The 15,852-nt window shown below is 41.1% G+C and overlaps 2 protein-coding genes across 2 annotated transcripts; both read left to right on the forward strand.

The window, feature by feature from the left end:
* Positions 1 to 66: 66 nt before the first annotated feature.
* ftr83 (finTRIM family, member 83) lies at positions 67 to 3,798 on the forward strand (the record flags this gene model as incomplete). The annotated part of the gene is made up of 7 exons (XM_083910562.1): positions 67 to 642; positions 1,045 to 1,140; positions 1,341 to 1,574; positions 1,664 to 1,823; positions 1,932 to 2,003; positions 2,463 to 2,531; positions 3,272 to 3,798. 7 exons carry the CDS (start codon positions 67 to 69, stop codon positions 3,796 to 3,798), a joined length of 1,734 nt encoding a protein of 577 aa, XP_083766688.1.
* Positions 3,799 to 5,852: 2,054 nt separating this feature from the next.
* ruvbl2 (RuvB-like AAA ATPase 2) lies at positions 5,853 to 9,632 on the forward strand. Its single transcript, XM_083910737.1, has 14 exons — positions 5,853 to 5,897; positions 6,503 to 6,557; positions 6,708 to 6,763; positions 6,859 to 7,000; positions 7,181 to 7,310; positions 7,392 to 7,458; positions 7,562 to 7,668; positions 7,816 to 7,909; positions 8,067 to 8,285; positions 8,366 to 8,484; positions 8,588 to 8,707; positions 8,795 to 8,924; positions 9,307 to 9,421; positions 9,567 to 9,632. The coding sequence occupies exons 2-14, from the start codon at positions 6,503 to 6,505 to the stop codon at positions 9,590 to 9,592; spliced, it is 1,380 nt and encodes a 459-aa protein (XP_083766863.1). The 5' UTR covers positions 5,853 to 5,897; the 3' UTR covers positions 9,593 to 9,632.
* Positions 9,633 to 15,852: the final 6,220 nt, after the last annotated feature.

A 15,852-nucleotide genomic window follows, 5' to 3' on the forward strand; every position in this document is an offset into this window, starting at 1 on the left:
CACAAGTCACCGGCTGTTCTTGGAGCATCTTCACTGTACTAAAGGGAACTGCACCAAGTTGTCTTCATGTCATCTGACCAGGATAGCTGCTACCTGTGTAAGGAGTACCTCAGGGATCCTGTGTCCATCCCATGTGGCCACGTTTTCTGCTCTATTTGCCTGAAAACATACTGGGACCACGCTGACCACACAGGCTCCTTCCTCTGCCCACAGTGCAGAGTCAGCTACAGCAAGAGGCCCACACCAAGACGCATGGCGGGCTCACGGCACTCCACCGTCCAACGCAACTCCGAAGCCTTTCCACCTCCGCCCCCGTCTCCTGACTACAACTATGCAGGACCCCAGGATGTCGGCTGTGACATCTGCATCGGCAAAAAGCACAAAGCCATTAAGACCTGCCTGATGTGTCTGGCCTCATACTGCGAGAAGCACCTCAAGCCTCACTTTGAGTCTGCCACTTTCAAAAGGCACAAGCTGGTGGATGAGATTGGCCACCTTGACAGACAGATCTGTCCCCAGCATCAGAAGGGTCTGGAGCTGTTCTGTCGCACTGACCAGATGTGCATCTGTGTGCTGTGTACGGTGAAAGAACACAAAGGCCACGACATGGTGTCTGCTGAGCAGGAGAGAGCCGAGGAGCAGGTTGGTAACTTTTTTACATAAAGTGACAACACAGGTTTTCAGACTTTCGCCGCCAGTAGTTGTAATAGCGCTCGAAAGTACTTTGCTCAACATGGCGGATCTTATCATACTGTATGTAAATGAACAGTGTGTCATTTGTGAAGCAGTAGTTACACAGTCACATATTATGGGTCATTGCACAACCAGCACAGTGGCAGGTAATGCATGAAAGAGCAGCTTACAGTACATGAAACTAGGCAATTAAACTAATTCTCTGGCATTTGAGACTCTGCTGGCTGCATGTGTTGAGTTGTGTTTAACTCAGTTTCTCTAAAATCGGTCTGTTTTATAAAATAGTGACCGGATTATTTAGTCTAAAATAACGGGTGTCTCAAGTATAAACAATGTCTGTTCTCTTTATAGCAACGACTGGGGGCCACCCAGGCTGAGATCCAGGAGAAGATTCATGACCGGCTCAAGCAGATGGAGGAACTAAAACAAGCAGTAGACTCACTCAAGGTTTGTGCCAACATCATTCATCATGCAGATAGGACCAGATTAACTACGGCATGCCGAAAAGAAAGTTATGATAAATCAACGAAACAACACAGACAACATTCCTCCATGTATGGCTGATGACAGCTTCCCTTCAATGTGCTTGACAAACCAGTGTGACAGCCAGTTGATTCACTGCATACCTCTGTGTTTCCTATGTGCAGAACTCGGCGCAGAGAGCGCTGCAGGAATGCGAGAAAATGTTCAGCGACATGATGCGCTCCATCGAGAGGATGCAGCAGGAGATGGCAAAGCTCATCACCTCCAACAAGCGGGCGGCGCTCAACAACGCGGAGGGCCACTTGGAGCGTCTGAGCCACGAGATCGCTGACCTGAAGAGGAGAGACACTGAGATCACCCAGCTGTCCCGCACTGAGGACCACATCCACTTCATCCAGGTAAATGACTGACTAACTGACTGACTAGAAATTGTGCACAAATTCAAAGCATACATAACCCTCATGATTTTCTGTTTTCTCCTTATTAGACCTATCACATGCTGATCGCTCAGACAGAGGCTGAGGAGCTGCCCACAGTCAGCGTCAACCCCTACTTCACCTTCGGCCCAGTAAATAAGGCCGTCTCTGAGATGAAGCAGCACTTGAATGAATTTGGCAATGAAGAACTGGTCAAGGTAGCCAAGACAGGTGAGTGTGGAGCCAGACAAATACAACATTTTTGGTTTGATATTATTTCTGTCCTCAACATACCGTTTTATCACTGCAACCATTTTAATACATTCGCCTTGTTTGCAGTCAACAAGATGACCTTCTGCCAACTGGATGAGTCCAAAAAGAGACGGTCAACAAAACACGAGGCAATAAAAGGTAAGTCAGCCCTTCAAGATAAATACCTTTTCTATTGCTGATTTTATGTTGGCATAAAAGTTAGGAGTCGTAATATGAGTTTAAATTCTATTTAATCCACTATGCCAGTCAGCTCCAAAAAGGGGAGAGTCAAACACATTCACCCACCGCTTTGTACTCTATAGCCTTTGTGCAGTTTGTGTTTGATGTTCAGTCATGGCTGCAGCTTATATTAATTAGAGGGAAGTCTCAGGTCACTCGTGGTTAAATGTTTACTTTGATTTTCTATTATATCATGTTTCTCATAAAAAAAAACAAGCTGCATATTGTTGGATCAGCTTTGATTGATAGAATTTGTTATCAGTTACTGTTAAAATCACATTTACTGTTCAATAATGCTGTTTAGTACCACAGTGTACTAAAAAAGTAAGTCTGCATAAAAGCGCTTCACTGATATACTGTATGTGTTTCCTTCCGCAGGTGATGAAGCTGCCATGTACAAGTCTGTTCCAGTGCAGGAACCTCAGTACAGGGAGGATTTCCTGAAATGTGAGTCCCAGCTTCTCTGAAACAGTTTCCTGTAGAGACACACTTCACTGCTCTCGCTCTCTCGCTGCTTATTTCACTGGAAACACACATCAGACGCTGATGAGGTTTTCTTGGTCAGTGCCTGTGGCTGACCACAAAAATCACTACTGAGTAACTACTGTGAGTGACACTGTCATTTGGGAGCATTTGCAGAGCTTTGCAGTTTTAGTGTAACACTTACTAACCAGTCAGCTTAAAGTAAAACATGCCATAGTTTTAAAAAATACAACTTGTTATTCATTTATCTTTTTGCCACTTTCGTTTACTTATAACTTGCATCTTTAAGGTCACTCTGTAAGGTGCCTAAAGCTCATGGGTGTCACGCTACAGTTTAAAATGCACTTTGTTAGGTGCACCTATGTCAGTGGTCAAACTTATAAACCGTGTTAATACCTCTGGCATTCCAGATAATAAGCCGGGCCGATCTAACCGAGGTCACCGGGTGTCCCACCAGCTGTGACCTGCAGACAGCAGGCAGGTGATATCTAACCCCTGGGTTTAATCTGATTAGGGGGTCTCCCACTTTTATTCAACAGCAAATAATTGCAGAAGTTAAACATCTTACAGAACTAAAAAAAAATAATAGTCTCCTTCTGCTAACATCTGCAGCCTTGCAGCTGGTGGTGAAATGGTGACTTCTTGGATTTCCTCAAATACATGTATTCCGAGCAACCGATTTTAAAATTTCTGTCTCCTTCTAGATGCTTGCCAGCTCACTCTGGACTCAAACACAGCCTATAGACAGCTCTACTTGTCCCGAGGAAACAGGAAAGCCACCCTCAAGAGAGACCCCCAGAACTATGGTGACAACCCTGTCAGGTTTGACTCCCTGCCACAGGTCCTGTGTAAGGAGCCCCTTTCTGGTGGTGCCTACTACTGGGAGGTTGACTGGAGTGGGGAGGGGGCTGCCATCGGCGTCACCTTCAAAGGCATCAAGAGGAACGGCTATGGAGACAGCTGCCGCATCGGATACAACCGCAAATCTTGGAGCCTCTTCTGTTCTGATTCCAGCTACTCAGCCCGTCACAGCAAGGATCAGATAGAGGTCAGCGCACCCTACTCCTCTCGCATCGGCGTGTTCCTTGACCATTCTGGGGGTACCCTCTCTTTCTACACTGTAGGAGACACCATGTCTCTCATCCATCGCTTCAAGGCCTCTTTCAGTGAAGCTGTCTATCCAGGCTTCTGGGTTTGGTACGAGTCAGCCATCACCATCATCCAGGTGTAATTAAATATCACCCTTACGTATATATACACTGCCAATCAATGTACAACAGTGATTCAGGGATATTTTACATATACAGAACAAAGCTATTACTTCTCTGTAATGACATGTTATAATCTCTCGGCTATGTTCTTTTTTTCTTACAATACAAACATGTGTTGAGTATCAGGGGACTTGGTTTTGATGACTGTGAATATTCTTCAAATTAACATGTGTGGAATCTAAACTCAGGTGTATGAAGTTAATGATCATTCCTATTATTTAAAATAATTAAAGCTGTACTTGATTGAAATATGCCACAGGACCATTTATACGGCGAAGATACGCTTTTAATGAATATATTTTTTAATCAATAAAATTTTTTATAACAAGATTGAACTGGTGTTTTGTGCTTTTAATATATCCTCCATATTATATATACTATAATATGCATTTATTTCAGAATAAGATGCCTGTAAGATCACAGAAAGCACATATTTTGTCTGAAGTATATTAAAATAAATAATTGTTGACATACTATTATAACGGTGAAACAGTGTGTTTGTGTGTTATGACTGGTGCGCTGAGATAGACAGCAGTGTTGGTTTTGTGGACGTCTGAGAGCTTTGGGAGAAACTGTACAGAAGTAGGTGAGGTGTAACGGAGAGCTCCTGAATTCACACATGGCCGAAACTCGCCAAAGAAGCAGCTTTCGAAGTTTGTGCTATGCTTATCTAAGGTATGGCCCAGTGTAATAGTAAAGATCGTTATCATCTAGTTATTCATTAAAGATCTGGATTCAGGTGGACGTTTTCTTTGTGAAAAAAACGCAAAACAAGATATGAAATTCAGGGAGGCAACTAAGCACATCTATTGACAAATCCAGTGATAACACATCACAATTTTACAGTGACAAACAACTACTTCTGGTAACAGTTTGTAACTTCCAGTATTGTCCTCCTGTCCCTGTGTGAGTAAAGTAGGTTTAGATTGTGGAATCCTAAAACTGTAGCCTGAAGGGAAAACTTGGAGGATATTACATAAAGGATATGAAAGTCTCCCGCCAGGATCCTGGAAACCTTTATTCAAATGTTATCTAAATGTTTCCAGTTTGCAGAACGAATGGCCCCAGAATTGAAAAACACCTTCTGACTTACTAAGTTTTTGCCACTTTGTAGGTATTTAGCCAGGAAAGGGAGACAAACAACTATCACTTCTTCAGATTTCACTAAAACGTATTTAGGATAGTACAGATGTTGGTTGTTATTAAATATATGATTTATTTTTTTTCAGAAGCATCTGAAAGTGAGAGTTGTAATATTGTTATTTTTCCTAGGCATACATACCTATAAAATCTCCATGATCCATGCTCCCCCTAGTGGAGAAACGTGTGCAGTACTTGCTGAGCCAATCATTGCCGCAAAATCAGCTGTGGAAAGAAGTTTCACTGTTGGAGAAACAGTAAATGAATGAATGAATGAATGAATGAATGAATGAATGAATGAATAACTTAAATAGGTGGTATATGGTAAATATATGGTAAAACAAACAAACAAACAAAAACATTACATTTATTATTTGCTGTCTTTGCACAGCAGCCATTTTGACAGGTTCAGGTAAAAATTAACAAAGATCAAAGGCAACAGTGTGATTATCTTATTTATTATTATCATGAAAAAAATAAAAGGAAAGCTACGATGTAGCAACATGCTAATGTACGCAACTACAAGCTCATGTTTATACGCCGTATTTTTCTGTTATCAATATTCCCAACTGCATTATTTTCTTTCTGCTTTTCCTGGTAAAACATGTATAGCTAGCGTTTTACTACTTTTCGTCAGTTTCCAGATACAGGTAGTTTTAACACCGCTCAAAAGCAACAGGGTCATATTGTTCTGAATGTATGGTTGTGTGTAGGTTTGACTTGCCTAATAATTTAACAATTATTGAACATTTTTCAACATTTTACCTGTCTTTTCTGTCGCCGCCATGTGCACAGAGGGTAACCCGGAACACAGCTTAGCCCATAGAGAAACAGCTCGTTTCTCTCCGGACACATTTCCCCTGCGCACCTTCAGAAAGAAGCGCCGCATTCTCACATTTTCACAAGTGTGGCTGCAGAGGTAAGTGCATTTTTAACGAAATATCACACAAATCGTGTACATTTTAAAAGTGTGCGAACATATTGGGTAAATCCTCATACGAGTGTCAGCTTTACGTCATCATCGGAGTGTAGGAGTTGTTATAAAAGACAGAAACTTATGAATGGACCTAGCTTGTATGCTAACACAACATTAGCTAGCGTTAGCATCGCATTTCGTTAAACTCATGCTGTTGAGAAGATGGAGCTCAGTGTTTGGCTTTCATAGACATGTTGAGATTGCAGACCCACCGGTGTTTTGTTATGAATAAAAATGACGTGTAATACAAATAATTGACCACATTTACATCGTTAACGCAACGGTCGAACCAGTGTTGTCTGTCTCTATGACAACCGACTGGACAACACAGGTTCTTCTATGTCACCAACGACTTCTGAGTGTTGTTCAAAACATAATTTGTGTGGTTTCATACATGACATGTGTACAGGGGGGTGCGGGTCTTGCTTAGCTGTGTTTTTTATTCCAGAGATTGTGAAAGATAGAAAAAAGTGTGATGAGTGTTAGTGTCACTGCTGTTTTCATCCAGAAAAACAAAAAACAAGTTGTCTTCTTATCCCTCAATGCAGATGGCGACTACAAAGGTTCCAGAGGTTCGTGATATAATGCGGATCGAGAGAATTGGTAAGACAGTGTCTCATAACAATATATATGACATATACACTGACTGCAAAGCAGTCAATGGATATAAATGAATAATCACTTGATGTGAAAATAGACAGCCTTTCCCATATAGAACTAGACTTCTCTGTCACCACTGTATCTTTTGTTCAGGTGCACACTCTCACATCCGAGGCCTTGGTTTGGATGATGCTTTGGAGCCGAGACAGGTACAGTTGATAATTGTGTCATAACATTTGTGGATTTGAATTTCAGTTTATTTAATGTTGTCGAGCAGTTTAAGCAAGTCTCTGTTCACCTGCAGGTGTCTCAGGGCATGGTTGGCCAGCTGGCCTCCCGTCGAGCTGCTGGAGTCATTCTGGAGATTATCAAAGATGGTCAAATCGCTGGCAGGGCCGTCCTGATCGCTGGCCAACCTGGCACAGGAAAGACAGCCATTGCTATGGGTGAGTGTCACACAGGAAACTCCAAAATTCAGTGTCAGTTCGTCATCATCATGGAAGTAATATTGTTGCTTTGAATTAATTTGTCAATTTCTTCAGTTATATTTACTTTGTTTAAAGAATCCCTGCTCTCAGATGAATTGATGGCATGTAGGTTCATTTGAAATGTTCTTGTTTATGCAGGCATCGCTCAGTCTCTTGGCTCTGATACACCTTTCACAGCCTTGGCTGGTAGTGAGATCTTCTCTCTTGAGATGAGCAAAACCGAGGCACTCAGTCAAGCTTTTAGAAAAGCCATTGGAGTGAGGATCAAGTGAGTGAAACACAATAATCATAAGTCATATTTCTTATTATTTTAAATATATTGCTGTTAAATAATTGTTGTTGTTTACAGAGAAGAAACAGAGATTATTGAAGGAGAGGTGGTGGAAATCCAGATTGATCGACCAGCCACTGGAACGGTAGGGTGTATTTGCAGTTGCCTGCTTTGAAACATATTTGAACAAACAACCTAAACAACCCTTTTGGATTATCATGTTAATGAAAGTAATTATTTTCTATCAGGGTGCCAAGGTTGGAAAGCTGACTTTGAAGACTACTGAGATGGAGACAATATATGATTTAGGCAACAAGATGATTGAAAGTCTTAGTAAAGAGAAGGTCCAAGCAGGGTAAGTCAAGTATATAATACAGTTTGTGACCACAGAGTGGAGCTCAGGGTAAGTTATGTATATTTAAAAGATCGGTATGCAATCTCCAGTTTCACAAATTTCAGGCCTGTGATTTGCTTAAACTGCTTTTTCGCTTATGTCTTTCAGAGATGTTATTACCATTGACAAAGCCACTGGAAAGATCAGCAAACTGGGCCGCTCCTTCACCAGAGCCAGAGACTATGATGCCATGGGAGCTCAGGTATGCTGATACATCACTAAAATGTTTGGCGATCAACTGCATTGTCTTTGGTTGCCTTGGTGCGCCTAACATTTTGTATGTCTGTGCCTTGGACTTTTAATTTGTTCAAAGTAGCGTTGATAGCTTTTTAAAATGCATTCGAAATGTGCCTTTGCAGACACAGTTTGTACAGTGTCCAGAGGGAGAGCTGCAGAAGAGGAAAGAGGTGGTCCACACGGTGTCCCTCCACGAGATCGACGTCATCAACAGCCGCACACAAGGATTCCTGGCTCTTTTCTCCGGAGACACGGGAGAGATAAAGTCGGAAGTCCGCGAGCAGATTAATGCTAAAGTGTGCGAGTGGAGGGAAGAGGGAAAGGCAGAGATCATACCAGGGGTAGGTCCAAGTGTGTGCATGTGTGTGTGGTTCATATGTCTGATGAGCACATGACTGATTTTCCATTTCTGTGGCTCCAGGTGTTATTTATCGACGAGGTCCATATGCTGGATATGGAGTGCTTTTCTTTCCTGAATCGTGCCCTCGAAAGTGACCTGTCCCCTGTTCTCATTATGGCCACCAACAGAGGCATCACTCGGTATGGTTTACATCTGTCTTTAACTCTTGTTTCGAATGTTCACAAATTGTTATTCTTAAGTTTGTGACAGTCGTCACCTAATCCTTAATATCCTCCCATTCAGTATCCGTGGCACAAACTATCAGAGCCCTCACGGAATCCCCATCGACCTGCTGGATCGCCTCCTCATCATCGCCACCTCGCCGTACACCGAGAAAGAGACGAGGCAGATCCTCAAGATCCGGTGAGAGTCTGCTCTCATCATCATCATCAAAAATTTGTTTCCACCTCCTCTGAGTAGAAATGAAGTAAACCTGGCTGTTTATTTCAGGTGTGAGGAGGAGGATGTGGAGCTGAGCGAGGAAGCTCACACTGTGCTGACTCGCATCGGCATGGAGACGTCGCTGCGTTACGCCATCCAGCTGATCAGCACTGCAGGACTGGTGTGTCGCAAACGCAAGGTATGCTGTATCTAGACTTGGAATATAACATGACATGCTATATTCTTTTAAAGATATATGGAATCTTTATGGTTTGAACGGAAGTCTGAATGGATAAACGTCAGATAAACTCTGACAAGCCAATGTAAATCGTCCAGTAGGAGTGGCTTCTCTCTGAAGTGCTTAGATTGGTTAGTCTGCTGGGACGGGCTAGATTTAGCAAAAGCTATAAACCGAGCCCAGAGGAGGTGCAGAAATGCAATTGTCTCTTTGCTTGATTCATGTTGTGTTGAAAGTTTATTGTTGGGGTTGCTGATCACAACAACAACAACAACAAAAACATGTATTCCTGATTGCTTGTAGCCTTCTTGTTGAGCTAATCTTTGCGTTGTGGCTTCTTCAGGGGACAGAAGTGCAGGTGGACGACATTAAGCGAGTCTACTCGTTGTTCCTGGATGAGGCCAGATCCTCTCAATACATGAAGGAGTATCAGGATTCCTTCCTCTTTAATGAAACACGTGAGTTCATCAGTTAAATCAAAAAAATCGTTTGTAGTCTTACAGCATAGCCCACGAGAGACACAGTAATAACTTACTTTGTATAACACTCTTCAAAACAATGTTACAAAGGGAAATAAAGTGTATTTCTGTTCTTGCATTTCAGAAACAGCTTCGATGGACACCTCGTAATAAAGACGACTGCTCTGGGTTTTTTTTATGTTGTCGATCCTCTGGGGTTGGAATCATCTCAGATTATGATTTTGCTTCAAATTTGAATTCAGTCAATTAAAAATCATGATAGAATTCAGATGTCGTAAAATTCCCTTCATGTTGTGTGTTCTCAGTTGAACTCTTGTTTGGTGTCATTCTGCTCTGTTCATCACCGAGGCCTTGTGGCAGGAATTACCATTCCTTCTGTGTCTTTCCCTCCCCCCTCTTTTTTTTGCTTACTTTATTGGTTTATTTTTTATGAAAAATATTAAACAGGCTTTTATTAGCAAACTCTTGCTTCTGTTTTTGTGACTTAGTCTTAAATGCGGCTACAACACTGTTGGTTGTAAATACTTAGTTGAAATGCCCAACCACACATGCAGTTTAATATTTAGTTTATATAATAGAAATGAACCAAGGTGCTTTGAAATATAGCTGGCTTTTATGAGTTACATTCACAACTCTGGGAAAAGCACTCAGAGAGCGCAGACCTCTGCCAAGGCAGCTCAAGTGCCTACAAAATAGTGATAGCTACTACGGATCACGGACTTTTTTAGAAAATTCCAAATCTGTCTGTGACTTTTCGAGTTATGTTGCTAAAAGACAGACAAACTTTGGTGAAAACATATACATCCTTGGCGCAGGTCAATAAGTCTTGCCTACTTTTGTGGTGCTAATCAAAATGGCGTTACCTGTCATGGCTTTACTCTTCTAATCATTATCACTTCTGGCATTCTGTTCACTAAGAGGTGCAATGCTGCCCTCTGCAGGAAAATCTCATACTGCATAATTTTGTCACTTCATCTGTTAAAGGGACAATGTGTAGTATTTATGGGTTTATATAACCCAAAATACACTTTTTTATACATATTATGTGCTCCTGCATTGTCTAGTCGCTGTATAATGGTTTTTGTTTCATTTTCGTAGTGTTTCAAAAAGTCATGTAAAATAACATGGTCGTGGGCCGCGGTTGCATTGCCACTGTTAGCAGCGAGACGCCATGTTTCTACCGGGCCTGTAAGGACAAACGCGAGACAACAAATCAAGCGTCTCTTTACTTGTAGCGGAAGTCCCGCCTCCACTCTCTCCGCTTCGTCTGCTACGGCCGCGGTAGCTCGCCCTCTCCCTCGCCTCACGAACCTCATCTGCTGACACGGAGAAAGACGACAAGGACGACATTTGACCAGCTGAGGATACCGTAGCGCTCAGGGAAGGGAGGGGGTGAGCAGAGCAGCAGTTCTTTGTTGTAAATTTCAGCCTCTCTAGATGGCACTATAAACTACTTACTTCACCTTTAAGTCGTGACTCAATATGCTAACCAGTTCATTACAACAACTAATATCGCACCCAAAATGCATTAATGCTACTTAAACAGCATTACAACTTGGATTAGGATCAACTCTAAGAAAAAACCAAGAAGATACCACTACACTTAAAAGCAGGGCACCTCTTATAATGATATATGCAAATACTACATATATGTATATGATAGCTACTGGTATAAATATACAGCAGAAAATCAGAAATCCTGTTCTACTCTATATACCAGGGTATATGATCGGAGTGGAGTTGAGGAATTTTGACTGGTGTGAATAGAAAATGAAACGAATAACAACAACAAGAATAATAATAAGAGTCACTTTATCTCTCAATCCATCTTAATCTAATATCACTAGACCAGTGTGTGAAGTACAGTATATGTGAGGAAGAGGAGGATGATGAGAGAGCAAATTATCTTATTTGGAATAAATCTTGGTACTTGGTATAATAACGTTTGAGAATCACTGGTTTAAAGATAATTTAACACATTTTAAAATGCATGAACATTTCATAAAGCAGTAAAAAAGTGATCCCTAACTGACAGCTGTTGTGGCAACTGTGCATTTTCTGAAATAGTGAAGTGTTTATAGAGCAATATGTGCTGCGTAGCCAATAGCAAGAATAAACCCATCATATATCTGCATGAGAAATGAGCCACTGACAAGTATATAATACAGTTTGTGACCACAGGGTGGAGCCCAAAGATCTATTGTGGGAGTCATTTCAGTTTGCAGACTGGTGGTGAGATAAAACATGAGCTGCTCCCATCATTTCCAGTAAGCAAGTGCACAGCATTGCTCAGAGCCTAAAAAAAAAAGGCTCTCCCTTGTCTAAATGTTAGATTTATCAAAGCCATCATCATGTTTGAGTGGGAGCTCGTGGTGTAAATTAACACATGTCAGCCTCACACCCTGCAGTCTGATGCATGTGCAGGTGCTATCCTCATGATTCCCATGATTATTAGTGTTAGGGTGGGAATATGAAGTCCCTTGCCTCAGCAGTTATAGTGATAATAAACAGTATAGTAGATCTGTCCAACTTGCACAATAAATCACACTTTTTACATTATAAAACCCCCTCAAAGCTGTTGAATATGGCGAATAAGCAATTTGATAAAACACCTTCAAAATTTTAGTTTGACCTGCACCGAGTATGAGAAGAGCAGCGATATGTGGAAATGAATATTTTATGTTTGGTGCTGGTGTGTGTGTGAGAGAGAGTACTGTGTATATTACCCACCCTGCTGCCTACATCCCATAAATCCCCCCTCAGTCCCACGAGAATGCTGTTGGCTTCTGCCTACGCCTGCATCTGATGGATTCACTGGTTGGATTGAAGCTGGGATAAAACGTCATGTGGGTTTAGTTATTGCTATGATAAACAACGGGGTGTGTGTGTGTGTGTGCGTGTTTGTGAGAGAGACACTTCTCTCTTGGGATAATTAAAGCCTTTTTCTTAACAGTCATTCTCATCCTCCTTTTAAATGATTTTTAAAGATAGTGAGAGATGCAGTTGCTTGAATTAACTGGCATTTATTTATGCTTTGTACATCATCCTATACTGTATGTACCTAATGTTTTAAATCGCACTGTGGCTTCCTATTAATAGAAATGTTATATTTAATACACTTAAATTTTGGATAAAGAGAGAAAAAGCCTCACCTAATCTCTGCTTATTTGGTTTTATCTAACCTGAAGATATTTATTCATCTTCTGACTCCTTGAAGACCTCATTTGCCTGATTTTGCCCGCTGCAGAGATTTAGGGTTCCCCTTTTCTCCCCCTGCCCATCCTCCTTCCATCCCTTCATAGACACATCTGTTATGACAGGACGCCATAGGTAAGACAGTAAATCAGTGACCATGAGCCAGACTGATGGCTTTCACCCTGCATGGGTCATGGGAGTTCACCGGTCTCGAAACCAAAAAGGCTTTCAGTACGAATGTCATTAGCTAAATCACAATCACTTCCATCATCGATGAAAGGAATCGGAACCTTGATCGATTGAATTGATCGGATGAGTGAAAAGGTGGGGATCGAAAAATAGATTTGCAAGTCATGTTGGCTCTGTGACCCGAACAGAACGGCCAGAACAGCCAAGTGATCAGTCCTGCTGAGATTCAACATGCCAGTCTCCACTGGGTTTAATTATTTCTGTCACCACCTCATGATGCAGCTTTTGTTTATGTCAGAAAGACACTGGGCCGCAGTGACCGATCTACAGGAGACTAATAGGAGCCAGTGCTTTAGCCCAGAGTCTGTTTTCTCTCCAGTATACGGATAATATCATTGATTTTACAAAGATATGGTGCTGAACCAATATAATATGACTCAGCATTTTAGTTACATGTCTTGGAATGATATCGACCCATACGCTAAAGCAAAACGTCCAACACTGAGGCACAGTAGGCAAGATTCTTTCGGCATTATTGGAAAAAATAATTTCATCATAACCTTTCAGCACAATGTCAATCAACAACTTCTGCAGTCTGCACCTCCTTTTGGCTTCGTTCACAGCTAAATCGTAGCACCATGGGAGGATTTGACCAATCAGAGCATGGACAATACAGCCAATACCAACAAAAAACACTCCAAACTGAACAAAAGATAAAGGTTAAAAAAAAAAAAAAAGAGTCAGACAGTAAAAGGCAATGAAAAACATTGGCAGAGAGCTTCAGAGATGGAGAGGTGGCCTCGGGTCATCTGTTGTGCATAAATCAAATGTGTCCTAACTGTGATCATATCATGAGAGGAACTCCGTCAAAGAAATGTGAGGATTTTAATAAACTGTGCAGCTTACAAACTATCTTTGGTCACTGGTCAGCAAAAACACTAGCCCCAGCCCTGACACCCTCCAAAAAGTGGATCACTAGTGGGTCATTGTAGGCATCAGAGAAGATTCTCTCCACTGTTAGGTAACTGTACGTTTTTTCTGACTGAAACAAGAATATTTGGGTTAATTTCTTATGCGTGCAGCTCTTTACTTTCAGCACTTTTAGAGCAGGATTTACTTAACCCTTTAAGGTACTACTCAACCATTTGGTCGACCACACTTTAAGTCACTATATCTCATTGAAAAATGCATCAAGCTGAACTCACTAACACTTAATGCCACTTGTTTTGAATGTTGTACTTCATGAATTATGCAAACCAGGTTTATTATGAACAGACGTCTCAACCGTTTGGTAGAGGCCTGTACCTGTAATACTGTAGGGTCCAATTAAAAAAAATATATATATATATAGATAGATATATATATATATCTATCTATATATATATATATTGATTGATTGTCGTTATTGTTATCATAAAAAAAAAAAAATGCAAATAAATAATTTTTCCTTTGCTTTTTTCTTGGTGCGTACCTTAAAGAGTTAACCAAACTAGGCTACATACAGATGATCAGGCTGAATTTACTCATCCAAATCTGATCTGCTGATGTGACTCAGATCAAATTTTTGTGGTGGTTTGTGGTGTCGACGCAGAGATCTTGATTCTAAAATCACATTTATGTCACTTCACTATGTGGTTCAAGATCAATATGTGGCCAAATTTGCTGGGATAGCTGTCTTATTTTATTTTATTTTATTTATATGTGAATTATGCTCAACTGTCTCATGTTAAAGTTGCATGTGATCATAAATAGAGAGCCTATTCTAGGTAATGGCCTACTAACAGAAATTACTTATTAATGTGCATTGTCCACGTCAAATAAACCAATAAATAGGTAAATAAATATAATCATCATTTATCATCATTTTGGGTTGGACTCTCACATTCCCACACCTTGCGCACACACGCACAGTGTCCGTAAAGACAGACTCAGGCTCCAATAATCAAGTCACAAAGAATAATTTATGTTCATTCTGTTTCCGCCCTGTCAGCACATGATCTACACTAACCATACTGTTCTACTTATTGTGTCCGTCTTGGCACGCTTCTTTTTTCTTTTATCATGTCACATTCCTTAAAATCGGATTTCGACACCATTTGAAATATGGTTCTCATGAATGGACAGAATTTGAGTCCGTTTCCTGAGTTTTTTTCCACAGAAAAACAAATTCTCATCCGCTCGTTCTCGACTGCCACATGTGGAAGACGGGCAGCGTGAAGTTCCTGTGGTCGAAGAATGAGCTCATTCGAACCATATCATACTGTGTTTTCACATATGGTATAGGGAATGTGTGTATTGTATTTGACTAAAACAGGATCAAACGACAATAAATACTTTGAAAAGAAATAGAAAACAGTCGATGGCCTTGAAAGAAATTAAGAAATTAGATTGAACCCTTTTGCCAAAAATTATTTTGTAGATTTCACGATGAGATGCCTAATATTTTAAATTAGACTTCTTTAGTCATCACTGGGACATCTTCCATCAAGAGCATTATTGCACTGATCCAAAGAGTTTGTAGTCTTTTTTTTTTTAATGGACTTTGTAAAGGAGGTTGCAGCACAGCATTCACTTTGAACATCATTGCTCAGTATGCAGGTCACCTGACCTCTCGAATAATCAATCCTATTTACCATGTCTGATTGTGTTAGAGCAGGGGTGTCAAAGTCAAATGACCTGGGGGCCACTGAATGTCTAGTATGGTCAATAGGGGCCGGCCTATAGAACAAAAAGTGGGGGAAAAAACTACTTTCGACAACTTTTCGATGTGTCGAGCTCATTTACGTAGGGTGCAAATCGCCAAAATGGACGTCAAAATTCAGAAAGGCCAACTTCCTGTTGAGTTGAGGCCATGGTCTTCCCGGCTAGTTTCGTAGAAACTCGGTGGAACTCAATCTATGCCGAAGTTATAGGGCACTTCCTGTAATGTGGCGAATGGTCAAAATTCGCCAAGGGTTGCCATGGTCACACGTTTTGAATCCGCAAAACCTTTCGACAACTTTGATAACATTGGTCCTACATAGATT

Source organism: Microchirus variegatus, assembly GCF_963457635.1.
Source record: "Microchirus variegatus genome assembly, chromosome: 2".
Classification (NCBI taxonomy): domain Eukaryota; kingdom Metazoa; phylum Chordata; class Actinopteri; order Pleuronectiformes; family Soleidae; genus Microchirus; species Microchirus variegatus.